The sequence below is a fragment of the Chinchilla lanigera genome, unplaced genomic scaffold, assembly GCF_000276665.1.
Source record: "Chinchilla lanigera isolate Chin_1 unplaced genomic scaffold, ChiLan1.0 scaffold00051, whole genome shotgun sequence".
Taxonomy (NCBI): Eukaryota; Metazoa; Chordata; class Mammalia; order Rodentia; family Chinchillidae; genus Chinchilla; species Chinchilla lanigera.
The window spans coordinates 3076460-3090219 of NW_004955452.1; the positions used below are offsets into that span (position 1 = coordinate 3076460).

General features: G+C 37.6%; 1 protein-coding gene across 2 annotated transcripts in view; it reads left to right on the plus strand.

Annotated features, from left to right (window-relative positions):
* Positions 1–13760, plus strand: part of Kdm1a (lysine (K)-specific demethylase 1A) — a gene marked incomplete in the record, with an annotated part of 60609 nt that overhangs the window by 32418 nt on the left and 14431 nt on the right. For both annotated transcript variants that reach the window (XM_013519586.1, XM_013519587.1), the window contains 5 exon segments: positions 2951–3029; positions 3615–3707; positions 4866–4972; positions 6794–6875; positions 8012–8106. In XM_013519586.1, coding sequence (XP_013375040.1) covers positions 2951–3029; positions 3615–3707; positions 4866–4972; positions 6794–6875; positions 8012–8106 — 456 coding nt within the window.

Here is a 13760-nt window from a genome sequence, read left to right on the forward strand (position 1 = left end):
TTTTAGCAGTGACCTTGTCTTTTCCCCCAAGGATTAGAAGAGGCCTTACCCTGTTCTTCTTACCTAGTTCAGCTTTCTCCTTTGGCTGAATGGTTAATGTCTGTACAGTACTTTGCCTGACGGTCATAATTTAGCTGCTATACATTTAAATTCCTGTTTTCGCCTTATTATAATTAAGCTCTCAACAACCTGAAACTTTTTTTACTTTACCAGTGCTGCTACTTATGATGGAGATGTAGAGAGGAAACTGATTTGTCAAAGGATATGAATGCTTTCTCCCTGGTTGCCTCCCACAAAGACTGAATCAGTCAACACTTGTGCCATGGTGCTGCTCCTGATTTTGCTAATAAAATAATAAATTTGTGCTGCTATAATAGGCCAACATCATCTCATTGGTTTTCTGTTTCTTAGATGACTGAGATTGGCTGCTTTTTATATATTTTTTAGTTATTTGTATTTCTTTTATAATTTTTTCCTTATTTTTCATTCATCAAAAATTCTGAAGCCATAGAGTTGAGGCGGCAAAGTGCTTTTAGCCGTCAATCACTTGGGTAATTTTGCAAAACTGCTGTTAAATTTGGATTGTTGAATATCATACAGCTAGAGTGATTGGTAGATGTTCTAGACTTTGCAATACAGAAAAGACTGATTTTTGAAGAATGAGAAATTCAGGTGTGTATTGCTATGGCTGATTTGTCTTATATATCAATGTAGTACATCCACTTTTCATCTAGGTGGGTTTTTTAGACAAAAAAATGTCAGGTTTTTTTCTCTTATCTGAAGGGAGTTTTCTCTTTTTATTTGAATTTGAGGCATAGATTTATACTATTTTCTTTTGACCAAAAGTCAAGATTTGGGGAAGGGTTGGCTCAGTTGACAGGAGGGCAGGTCTCTGGCTATGAATCAGAATAGAATTCTCCTGCAAGAATTGTATCTGTTCTCTCTCTGGGTTGTTTGTTTGTTTGTTTGGGGTTTTTTTGGGAGACAAGGTCTTGCTATGTAGTTCAGGCTGGCCCTGTCTAATCTTAAACTGTGCATTTGTCTCCCAATTTTAAAACTATACCATTAAGATTATTGAACTAGAAAACCTGTGATCTGGGCTCTGTTTTATAGGCTGGAAAGAGGAAGGTTGGTGTGAGGGTGAGGTACTTGGGTCAGTGTGATTTAAAAAGATTACAGTGAATGTTAAAATTTATTTCAGTGAGACACACTGCCATCAAAACACACCCCCTCACTTCAAACACAGATGCCATAATTTTGTTACTTTCTGAAGTAATTCTGGAGTCCTCTTTCATGAGTGCCTTTAGCTGCACGGTTGTGGCTGCCTTGATGTCTGAAATGGTGAAAGATGTTTGCCTTTCATGGTTATTTTGACTTTGGAAAAGAGCCAGAAGTCATATGGTGCCAGATCTGATGAATAAGGTGGATGAGGACACACTGTTGTCTCTGTAAGCCAGCCGCTCTGCTGGATGGCAGTCGGCAGCAGCATTCTATATTTTTTATCACACTTGTCATGACACTCATGAAAAAGGACACTCAGAAAATGATAAGAATGACAGGATAAGTATGTTTGAAATGCCAAGGGGAGTGTTGAGGATTTGTGGTGGTATTTCTTTTAGTGTAGTAAATTTTTAAAAATTTAATCATTCATCATATATTTTAATCACACTGCATGTGAGGAATTCATTTTCCCTTGATAGTAGTCTCAGAAAAATGGAATGTACATAATGATCTGATCATATCCGTCCGTAAGGTGGCTTAGTTATATGTAACCAAATTGACTCCTATGTTAATACCTTGTCAGTGGAACAAACAGCTTTGTTAATTTTTAGGTAACTTAAATACGGTAGTTGTCTAGGTATGTATTTGTGTGTAAAACAGGAATATATATATTCACTTTAAAAAGACTTTCTATTAAAACACATTGGCCGTACCGTAGTATATTTGATTCCTTGCTGCTTTTTCAGCAGTTTTTGAAATAATTGACTGCATTTAATTAATTACTGGGACCCAGGGCCTGTGCACTGAGGTATATCCCACACAGCTCTTTTCTTTTTTTTATTTTGAGGCAGAGTTTTGCTAAATCACTAAGTTACCCTGCCTGGGCTCAAACTTTTTTTTTTTTTTTTTTTTTTTTTTGGTTTTTGGAGTTGAACTCATGACTTCGCACTTGCCAGGCAGGTGCTGTGCTGCTGAGCTAAATCCCTGGCCCACTGGGCTTAAACTTTCAATCCTCCCATCTCAGCCAGTGCTGGGATTACAAGTGTGCAGCACCACACCCAGCTTTGACTGCTCCCTTCTTGAACATGCCATTCCCTTGTCTTCAGTGACACACTGTTCTGTTTTTCTCTCCTGCCTCCCTGATTGTTCTCTTCTTTAACTGCTGTATATGTGTACTCTTAACAGTTGGCCATTATGTGAACTGAAGGAGCTCTCTGCATATTTGGCTTTAGTTCTCGCTTATAAGCAGATGACTCCAATGTCAACCCCTTTAAACTGCCCATTTAACATCTTTTAGTTGCCTTAGAGGCAGACTTGTTATCTCATTTCTTCTTGCAGTGACCTCATTCAGTAATAGGACACCAACCCATTCAGTTGTACAAGCAAAAAAGTGAGAAGTTACCCTTGATAACTTTCTCTCTTACCTCTGCATATCTAATTGATCATTAGAGTGTATGGACTTTATCCACTCAGTATCTCCAGAGCCATATAACTCAGTCATGTAACTGGATGATCTTGACATATTACTAGATATTTTTCCTTTTTAGGCTAAGTATCTCTAGCTTCTTCACTCACCTGGTGCAGTTTTGTATTTCATCTGTTCTTTTGTCAGGAATATAATCCTGACTGAGTAAGACTCATATTTGAAGTCTTAACATTGAAAAGGTGATTTTACAGGTGGTTAAATGGTATGTCTCTTTGTAATACAGTTTCTGTTATTTAAATATAGTTACAGTTGTGGTTGGATAATCCAAAGATTCAGCTGACATTTGAGGCTACTCTCCAACAATTAGAAGCTCCTTATAACAGTAAGTAACATGTCTGATAGGACTGATTTGGGACCAGATTAAATTTTTTAGAAAAAATCGATAATTTTTTCCAAAAATTTCATGATTTTAATTAATTTTTCATTTGTATGTATATATAATTTTAACATGTGCAGTGCAAAAATTAGCCTTATTTCTGTGTTTTTATTTGCTGGTTTTTAAATTGTATTGACAGATGAGTTCAAGAGATTTCCAAGTAATTTTCCTAGACTTGGTGTTCAGCTTTGATCTGTGTTTTACTTTGATTAGATAGCTATCTGGCTGTACTTCCTACTTGGCCACTAACAGAGTCTTATAAAGTTTTGGCCCACACAAGTGAGCGTTATAGCTACTTCACGAAGTTTGTCCTCCATGCCATCTGTGCTGGAATGCCTTTCTTAAACTTTTCAAGTGTGGTACACATTTTGGACTACCTCACAGACTAATAAGAATTACTTTTCTAATGGAGTCCTGTGACTTAAAGCTTATGGGAAGGTGTTTTGAATGACTTTATAATGAAGAAATAGAAGAGTTTTCTGTCTAAACTGTTGCAAATGACAAACATTTTAAAAGTCGTTTATTTTATAGGTGATACTGTGCTTGTCCATCGAGTTCACAGTTATTTAGAGCGTCATGGTCTTATCAACTTTGGCATCTATAAGAGGATAAAACCCTTACCAAGTAAGGACCTACCTGACCAACTAATTTAATAGTTTTAAGTTAATATTCCAGGACTGTATTTTATATCCATGATATTGTTCACATTTTATTGATTTATAAATTTATTTAAGTCAGAATATTCTCAAGTTTACCCTGTAAGACAAATTCAAAATCAAATCTGTAAATAAATACACATTTTCTTTAATTTCTACCTTGATAAGTGCTCAGAAAAAGATGAGATTTCCAAGTTTTAGAAAATCAGAGTTTAAAAACATCGTTTAGGGCTGGGGATTTAGCTCAGCGGCACAGTGCCTGCCTGGCAAGCACGAGGTCGTGAGTTTGATTCCCGGTACCGGAAAAAAAAAAAAAAAAAACAAACCAAAAAAAAAAACATCGTTTAGGGCTGGGGATATAGCTCAGTGACACAGCACCTACCTGGCAAGCACAAGGTCATGAGTTCGATTCCTGGTACAAAAAATAATCGTTTAAAATGGCAGTTATGTCAGCAGAAAGTTGGTTTTCCTCTCACTGATGCTTTCTTTTTCTTTTTTTTTTTTTTTAAATACCATTTGCCCCTTTCATAATGTTTGGATGATGTCTGCCAGGGAACAAGGAGTCATGGATATTTTGAGAATGAATACATTTATTTTTAATGCCTTAATAATTCTTCAAAAGAAGAATACTAATTTAAAACTACATAGAAGTGCATCTTAAAGGAAATACCTTATACCCCAGATATGTTCTAGTACAGTTCTTGTTTAAAGGAGCAAATCATTCATGACATAATAAGGATCTCATAAGCTGAAACATGATTGAAAATAAAGAGAAAGTAAATTTCAAGGAAGTGAATTTGATTTATAAATACGTCCAACAAGTGGCTGGAAGTGTAGCTCAGTGGTAGCTTACTTGCCTGCATGTGTAGAACCCAGGGTTCCAGGCCCAATACCATAAAAAAATTGAGAAAAATAGATGTTCAACTTGGCATTAAACTCTGTTTCAGATATTTGTTAATGAGTTTTCAGGTTGTTTCCATATTTTGAAAATAACTGAATTTTTAACTTTTAAGGCATCATGATATGTTAATCTGGAGATTTTCATAGGGGGGAAATACCTCTGTAAACATGAATTCTAACAACAAAATATTCTGATTTTTGTTCTTTTTTTTTTTTTTGCTTGTAGCTAAGAAGACAGGAAAGGTAATTATTATAGGCTCTGGAGTCTCAGGCTTGGCAGCAGCCCGACAACTACAAAGTTTTGGAATGGATGTCACACTTCTGGAAGCCAGGGTAAGAATTTTATTTTGGGTCTGTTACCTAGACCAGTGGAAATATGGTAAAAGAAATTACCTGTTACAGATTAAGGAATTGTACAACATGAACTTATTGAAACTGACTTGTATATTTCTCACAGTATTTTTGATATTGTTAATTTATGTTGGATGAAGTATTTTTTGTTTTTGTGGTGCTGGGGATCAAAGCCAGGGTCTCACGTGCTGCTAAGTACTCTACCAGCCCTGGAATGAAGCATTTTTGACAGTAAAGATTTGAAAAGTGCTCATTGAGTATTTGGAGTTGGTAGAGGAATCCAAACACCCTGGATATTTTAAGGACATTATTCTTTGAGGTTAGCTCTCAAATTTGGGGCTCTCATGGGTTTACTCCTTGTCAGAGGCAGTTACTTACAGTGGTGAAATGTGTTCCCTGTTTGAGAGTTGAAAAAAAAAAAACAATTCTCACCAGACAGGAACCATCTTTAGGCCCAAATGAAGCCAAGATATTGGTTTCCTTAATTGTTAGTCCTAGAGAGAAAAATGAAAACCAAAGGAGAAAGGGGTGGACACACCATGATGGATTCACCGTACTGTGGGTCAAAGAGCATTGTATTAGGATGCCACTAGGAAAATTGTTTTCATGAATAACTTCTGGAATTTAATTATCCTTCAGTGGTTTAATCTTCTGAATTCCTACCGTTTAAACGAAGCCACACCAGCCCACCTGTTAGGTAAACTAAAGAATCTAAAATTTTATAAAAGGTTTGAAAATATTATATACAATACAATCAAAATTCCTTTTCATAAACTGCTAATTTTTAAACTAGTCTTTTAAAATAAGTGTGGGGAAATTAAATATTTTCCTGATATACTCTATTACTAAAAATAATGTTTTAATTCAAAAATATTTGTGTGTCCTCTGCATACTGCTTAAGGATACATAATTATTAAGTCACAACCATAACTCAGTAAGATTTTTCCATACTTGAAAATCTGTAGGGTCTCTTTAGGGACAAAATGTATTTTCAGTTTATATGTTCAGTGGATTCTGCCCCTGGGCATAGGGCTGCCCTGGAGAACCGTTTGTCAGAGAAATCATCTGTCAGATGATTAACAGCTGTGCCAGGTACATTGGTACATGCCAGAGGATTAGTTGAGCCCCAAAGTTCAAGATCAGCCTGGAGAATGTAGTGAAACCTGTCTGGGGGGGAAAAAAATCACAGCTGACTATAGGCATTGAGGGGAAGAGTCATGTCTATGATGGTGGAAAGTTAGTGTTTGGTGTTGGAATTTGTGAACATTTGTTTTCTATATAGATGGCTCTTGTGTATCCTGTACTTGAAAAGGTATTATAGACAGCAGGCTAGAAAGACAGTGGTACTTTTAACTACAATGGGTTTTGGCTGTTGGAACTGTTTTATATCACATCATTCAATTCTATACCTCTTATGTGTTGCTTGTCACCTACCTTCCCCTCAACTTCTGGTTAAATTTTATTTGTTCTTTGTGCCCACAGTAGTGTGGTCTGTGTGTACAAATAACACCCGGGGCCTCGTGCATGCTAGCCAAGCACTCTTACCACAGAAATACATGCCTAGCTCTTTTTATTTTTTAGTTTTGAGACAGGGTCTGGCTAAGTTTGTTTCCTAAGACTGGCCTGGAACTGACCTGTTTTAGCCTTCTGAGTAGCATGCACCATTGTGCCGGGCTGCTCAGTACAGTTGCTTGCCCTTCTGTAAACTCCTCCTCCTTAAATCATGAAAGACTAAATGCCTGGTATGCAGAGTTGTTGTGGTCAAAGCAGAATTGATGATTTTGGCCATTTAATTTCTAATAGGATCGGGTGGGTGGACGAGTTGCTACATTTCGCAAAGGAAACTATGTAGCAGATCTTGGAGCCATGGTAGTGACAGGTCTTGGTAAGTAATTCTTAGTTTCATAGTACATAGTCTGAAGCTCACAAAATTGTGTAAGCTTACATTTCAAGCCATAGGTGCAATTTTAAAATATATTGGTTTAGGGTACTGTGGTTTGGGGATTTTTGTTTGTTTTTGTTGTTCTTTTTCCCATTAACACGATACACAGAGGTGGTAAGTTGTAAAGAAAAGTTTCTTTTGGCTCATAGTTCTAGCCCAAGGTCAAGGGAATCTTGCTGATAGAGTCCGTGAGTGGCACACATCATCACATGGCTGGAGACCGCGAGTATACATCTATCTGTATGGTCCTTCTCCCTCTCACAAAACCACCCAGTGAAATCCTGAGACTCCACCTAAGGACCTTGTCTAATAAACTCCCAAAAGCCCCACCTCTACACACCATAATGGGATTAAGTTTCTGCTTCCTTTCGTATTTCATAGTGGAGGTTAAACTCCAGCTTGAGTTTTAAGGAGAAAAACCAAACAGTGGCAGGTACTTTTCTTGTGTTAGTGAGAAATGGATTGCCAAGTAGTCTTCCTGGAGGGATACATCAGTATGTGCAGCGTATATGTTGTACAAATCATTTGACCTGGGGTGAGTTTTTTCAAGTTCTAAGAAATCATCCTAAGTAAACAGGCAAGTAAACCTTGTTGTGTTGGGAGCTATTTTATGGGCGTTATTTATACTGGCAGAACATTCAAAACCACAAATTAGAAGGTTAAGTTGTTACACAGTAAATAGTATATAGCCACTAAAAATTATGTAGCTCCTGGTAACTTCTAGATGTCTACAATGGCCATACCACCCTGAATGCACCTGATCTGGTCTAAATATCCTACAATATATTGCCAAGTTGAAGAAAAATCATAAAACAACATGTGTTGTTGTTATTTTTTGTGTACAGTGTATAATTTTAATGCACCTAAAATCTAGAAGGATGTATCATAAAATGTTAATTCACTGGATATGACTAATTTCTTCTTATGCTTATCTTATATATTTTTACTGGGAGCATTTTTAGGATATAATTTACATACTGTTAGGTTTTGAGCTTTTTAAATTTTGAGTAAAATTATTTTTACTTTAAAGTTTTCCTTGTCATAGCTCTGCTGAATTTAATTGTTGGAGTTTTTTCTAGGAGGGAACCCCATGGCTGTGGTCAGCAAACAAGTAAATATGGAACTAGCCAAGATCAAGCAAAAATGCCCACTTTATGAAGCCAACGGACAAGCTGTAAGTTGAGGAACAACAGAACTTTTAAAAATTTCTTTGGTTCAGTTGGAAATAATCTGGGGGTGATGTGTAACTGAACATACACACAAATAATATAAACTGAGAAATGCAATACTTTTCTAGTTGCTTCTTAACTCTGAGCTATCTGGGAGGGGATTATTGTTTGTGTGCATATTTGTGTCTGTGCAGGCATTTATGTATAGAGTAGACGCTTGATGAAGCCTAGCTAGATAGGTTCTCTTTGTATTTGGCTGTAGCCATTTTTCCAAGACACCTGTGGAATTGAAACCTGAGTCTTCATTTCTTTGTATTGTGCCTCCCATCATGTGCTTTAGCTCTGTGTGCCCTTTATGACTTCAGTTTTGTGTTTATAAGCTCAAGCTTTTGATAGGCTAATAGCCAAATGGGGGTGGGGTACTTACCCAGATGCATAGATTGGTTAAAGTATTTGTAGACCAGAGGTTTCAGGAACTTCCTATCCTTAAAATGACCATAGCATGAAAGTGATAATTGGTCTATAGGAATGAGAATAGTTTTTAACCATTGTAAGATGGGCTTAGATTGTGAAAGCAGTCATACGGTTTTTAGAGTGAGTGAAATTCAAGTTTGTGTTCATCAGGAAAATTCCCCTGTTAGGATGAGAGTCCACACCTCTCAGGATATAAGTACATTATTATCTTTATGTTTTGAGGAAGGAAAGATTTGCTGTGTATATGGTAGCTTAACTACCTTTTCTAAAAGTGGTAAATCCCAACTCTTGAAATTTGTGCAAAGGGCCTAAAGGGAGGGATATCCTCACATATTCCTGGTCTGTTTTAGGTTTAGTGGGGTTTGTATCGAGAAAGGACAGGCTTGGGGCTGGGGATTTAGCTCAGTGGCAAAAGCGCCTGCCTGGCATGCGCAAGGTCGTGAGTTCGGTTCCCGGTACCGGAGAAAAACAAAAAACAAAAAACAAAAAAAAAAAAAAAAAAGAGAAAGGACAGGCTTTGAGGGTATGCCTTTGTTCCCATTCCCACCGTTCTGCTCTGCATTTCCTGTAAGGGCTTTTGGGAAACTTCTGGGAGAATAATGAACAAAGTGAGAATGAATGATTTAGAGGTTAATTCAGCCATTCAGTAAATATTTTAAAGCAATCTATAAAGGATATACAGATAAATATTAATGTTCCTGCCACAGTCTAGCAGTACTATATACAGTTTGTTTTTTTTTTTAATCCAGGGCCTCCATACCCCCGCTTCCCCACTTCTCCCTGCCCCTCCCCCTCCCTAAACACTATGTAGTCTAGGCTGGCCTCGAACTCATGCCAATTTTCCTGCCTCAGCTTCCTGAGTGCTGGGATTATAGGTGTGTACCACAATGCCCGACTCACCCATTATTATTATTATTTTTTTTAATTTTAAAAATAAAAGGAGGAAAACATTAACAGACCCATTATTATTTTGAAATAGAGTTTTACTAAATTACCCAGATTGGGCTCAGCTTCCAGCCTCTTGCTTCAGCTTCCCAGAATGCTGAGATTACAGGCATGTGCCACCACACCTACCCCACAAATATTTCTTTCTCTCAATTTTTTATTATGGAAATTTAAAAATAAGCATAAAAATAGAGAATACTACAAGAAACCCTCATTTTTTCAGTCTTGTTTTACCTATCCTGTTCCTGTTGGATATTTTGTTTTTGTCTTTTGTCAAGGTGTTTTAAAGAAAGCTACAAATATATCAACCATAAATATATCTGTGGCACAAAATTGAGGCAAATTTGCCAAGAATTAGATAAAAGAACAAATTGCTATAGAAGGACCAAGGGAGCAGGAGAGTATGTGGAGGTGGAGGGGTGAGAAACAGGTCAGAACTGCAGCCCATGGCTGTCGGGGGGAATGACCCTGGAAGCAGAGGACAGTGTAGAGTTCTCTAAGGGAGGATGAGCTCATACTAGAAAGGACAGGAGAGGTTTTGTTGCTCAAAGTCCTGTAGTAGTTTTGCTGCACTTGCCTGATCTTTGATGGAAGATGGGGCGGGATGAGTGTGTACAACTCTGCCTGTGTGACTGCATCTGCTGTTGCCTTCTCAGAGGACCTTCTTGTAGTTCCTCTAGGACCCAACAGAGCCTGCTTCACGTAGCAGCTTACTCAGCCATTATTTTTTAGTAAACTATTGGAAAAAATGGGGTTGTTTCTCCATTCTTTTCCAAAAAGAGGGTAATTTCATGGTTCTGTTGTTAGTACATAGAAATTAATTCTGTCATCCTGTGTAAGGCCAGCACTTACTCAGAGTTATAAAAATCAGTGGTAATGCTATCTTAAAGACATATCTCTATATCTAGCCATTTTGCTACTGTAGGAAAAAAATCTCTTAGGAAGTATTTTTTTGTTTGTTAGATTGTTACAGTTTTAGTTACAATCACAAAAATATTTGAAAGAGTTTACCCTGACTCTTTCTCTGGTCCTGTGTGGACAGCTAGAATGTTAAAATGCTGTTTGTTTTTCACAGGGGAAGTTTATTTTATAGTTCTGGATGACTAGAACAAGGACTGTCCTGTAAAGGAATAAAATACAGAGTTTACTGTAGGGATGTTAAAGCTATCTCCGTCAGTAGAAGCAATCTTCCATATCTTACCATACCAAGCCTGTAAAAACAGAACTAATACAATAGTTGCCCACAAATTGACAAGAGATAAAGTTATACTTTGACCTGTATTATAATCATCTTTAACTAGACAGGAAGAAGGTTAGGAAATGGGTAATTCATATTAGGAATGTCTTGGGAGTCGCAGTGAGGGAGCTGAAGTAAGCGTAGACAGGGGAAATAGAAGAAATGGCTTTTAAATGTTTCTCCATCTTCTGTATACCAGCTAGTAACTTGGGGCTTTAGCCACTGCCAGTGCAACCCCAGGCCCAGCTTTTTTTTAAGTAATAAAATAAAGGTATCTTAATCAAATTCCTGGGATGCGGTAGCATTCTGCATTACAAGATTTCTGATTGGTTTTGGAATATGGCTTCCCAAGTGAGATCTGAAGACTCAGTAGCTACTTTGAGAAACTGAGATCTTGCCTTTCTTCTTGGGATTGGCTTAGCTATTACAAAGAAGAAGGAAGAAACACAATACATGAAAGACAGTGGATGCCAAAGCCCATTTAATTGTGTGTCCACTCAGCACCTATAATATCCACAAATTTTCATTTGTATTCATACAGGGTGGTACTTAGATTATTTTTTTTGACACAGGCCTGTTAGCTTTTTTGATTTGCATGTTCCTTTGAAGAAATGTCCTCGGTATCTTTACAGAAGTCTTTCCCTTCCTCTTTTAAGTCCCTGTTTTTTATAAATGTAAAAATCTCCTACCTTTCTTTAATAGTCTCAAAGTTCCACAATAAGCTGGGCATGGTGGCGCATGCCTGTAATCCCAGCACTGAGGAGGCAGAAGCAGGAAGATCCCTGTGAGTCTGAGGCCAGCCTGGGATACAAAGTGGGTTCAAGAGCAGCCTAAACTACATAATGATACCCTATCTCAAAAACAAAACTCAAAGATAGTTTTTCACTGGGCGTGGTGATGCACACCTGTAATCCTAGCACTTGGGAGGCTGAGGCAGGGAGGGTCATTGCAAGTTCGAGACCAGCCTGGGCTACAAAGTGAGCTCAAGGCCAGCCTGAACTGCATAGTGAAAACTTGTCTCAAAAAGACCAAAAACAAAAAGAAAAGTTTTTCATTTCTCAAATATAGATATAATGCTACCTTTGCTTTCCCAAACTATATTCATTTAACAGAAATTTACTGAGCACCTCTTCTGTGTGCTAAAAACTGCTAGAGTGAACTACTTAGACCTGCTGTGTGTGCCTCTTCACACACCCAGTTGCTAATTTAAGTAAGTTAGAAACCTTTGTCCCCTGAAAGATTCCTGTAAGTTAGAAGAAGTCAGGATAGAGGCAGCAGTTTTCCACTTACAGAATCACACAAAACTATTTGAATCAAAGGTCCGTTGTCCTTATTCTACCTTTAGGGAGAATAGCCGTATCCCATTTCCTTGGCTGTTAGGAAGAATCTGAGTTAGAGACGACTAAATACAAATTTCTTCTTCCAGGTAGTTCCAGAGTAACTAATCTTAGTGTTCGGTATCACTGTAATTCTAAGTGTTCAGTGGTATGAGAGTGAGGAGGTACGGACTGACTGTGGCCTCCATTAGCCAGGTTTGGCCCTTATGCTTTTTTCAGTGTAACACTCGTACGAATTTCTCTGGCTAAAAATGTCAGCACCTTCCTTGCCTAGAACATTGCAGCACTTAAGTCCATTCTGCTCTGGTGATAGAGAGCTTACAAAGACTGGAAGTAAGATAGATGTAAATGTTTTTAAAGACCTGAAGGGTTTGGTGATGGAAGGCAACCCGGGGTAGAACTAAAGAGATCTGCCCTTCCCTTGAGATTACTCCCTGCAAAAATTAGGAACTGTGTCCAGAAAAGTTGTTTGGCTTTCCCTAAATTTATTCCCCAGGGGCTGGACACACAGGCTGCCCCTCTCCTGACTGTACAGGTATGCTTCGTGTACTCTTCAGGACCAAAACAGGATTGAACCCATTTAGAATAATGCAGCTTCTCAGGTTGCCTTAGATTGAGAGAGATACCATTTTTACCTGGGACTTTCATGGAGAAGTAAATAACTTTGAAAGGCCACAGTAATACCCTTTTTGTTTGTTTCTTTGATAGAAGATTCTGTATTACTATTCTTTTGCCAAAAATGCTTCTTAGTTATTACAAGTTGGATTATAGAGTCCACCTGCCTTCTAACGTGGTGCTTAACCCTCAGTGATCTTTTGTTGAGTTCTTTTCTCAGGATACATTTTAAGGACCTAGAATAAAATGGTCAGGTAAAATTATTGTGACTTATGTTTAGAGATTGCCAATATTTTAACTCCTTTATGTTATTCTTTTTCCACAATTATTTATAAAACTAAAAGAATCCAAAGGTTTCGCACCCAAGGAAAAGAAATGACAGAGAGTTGGGCATGTAGGGTAGTCATTTGCTAATTCTTTTCCTTGTGTAAGTATGTCTACTAGAATATGTTTTAAAACTAGCTTATTTTTTAAAACGAATTCAAAATTTAAATATATAAAAATATTTTGGTTTTCTCTTGATCAGTATTAGTTTCTTAGTAGATAAGGATTTTGTTTTTCTTTTTCAAATACTCCTTTAATTTCAAATTGAAATTTTAAAGTTAATGGAAGAACAGCCAGGCCTCAGAGCTATCCCTGGCTGCCCTTGGAACATCCTTGTAATTGCTTAACTTGGCAGAAAATGGATGGACCTGGTTGCTATTTCGCACTATCTCCTAAAGCCGAGCCTCAGATTGAGGGGTGCACTGGAGATGTAGTCCTATCATCTGGTGTCAGTCACATGTGGCAGTAATCTTTTGGTTTGATTTTTGTTCGATTTTGTTGTTACTGTTCTATGTTTTTTCCTTCCATTCATCGAATTTTGGTTTGTTCTCACTGCTTCCTGACACTTTGCCCCTTCCTGCCTTTTTAAAACTGCCTTTCTTTTGCCATTTCTATGCCTTGACCTTCCCATTTTGGTCTCTGTACAATCTGTTCCTTATTTCTCTGGTGGTTGCAGCTTCTGAGCTAACAGAATGCTTCTGTCATGCTGTGTGTTTAAAGCCTTGAT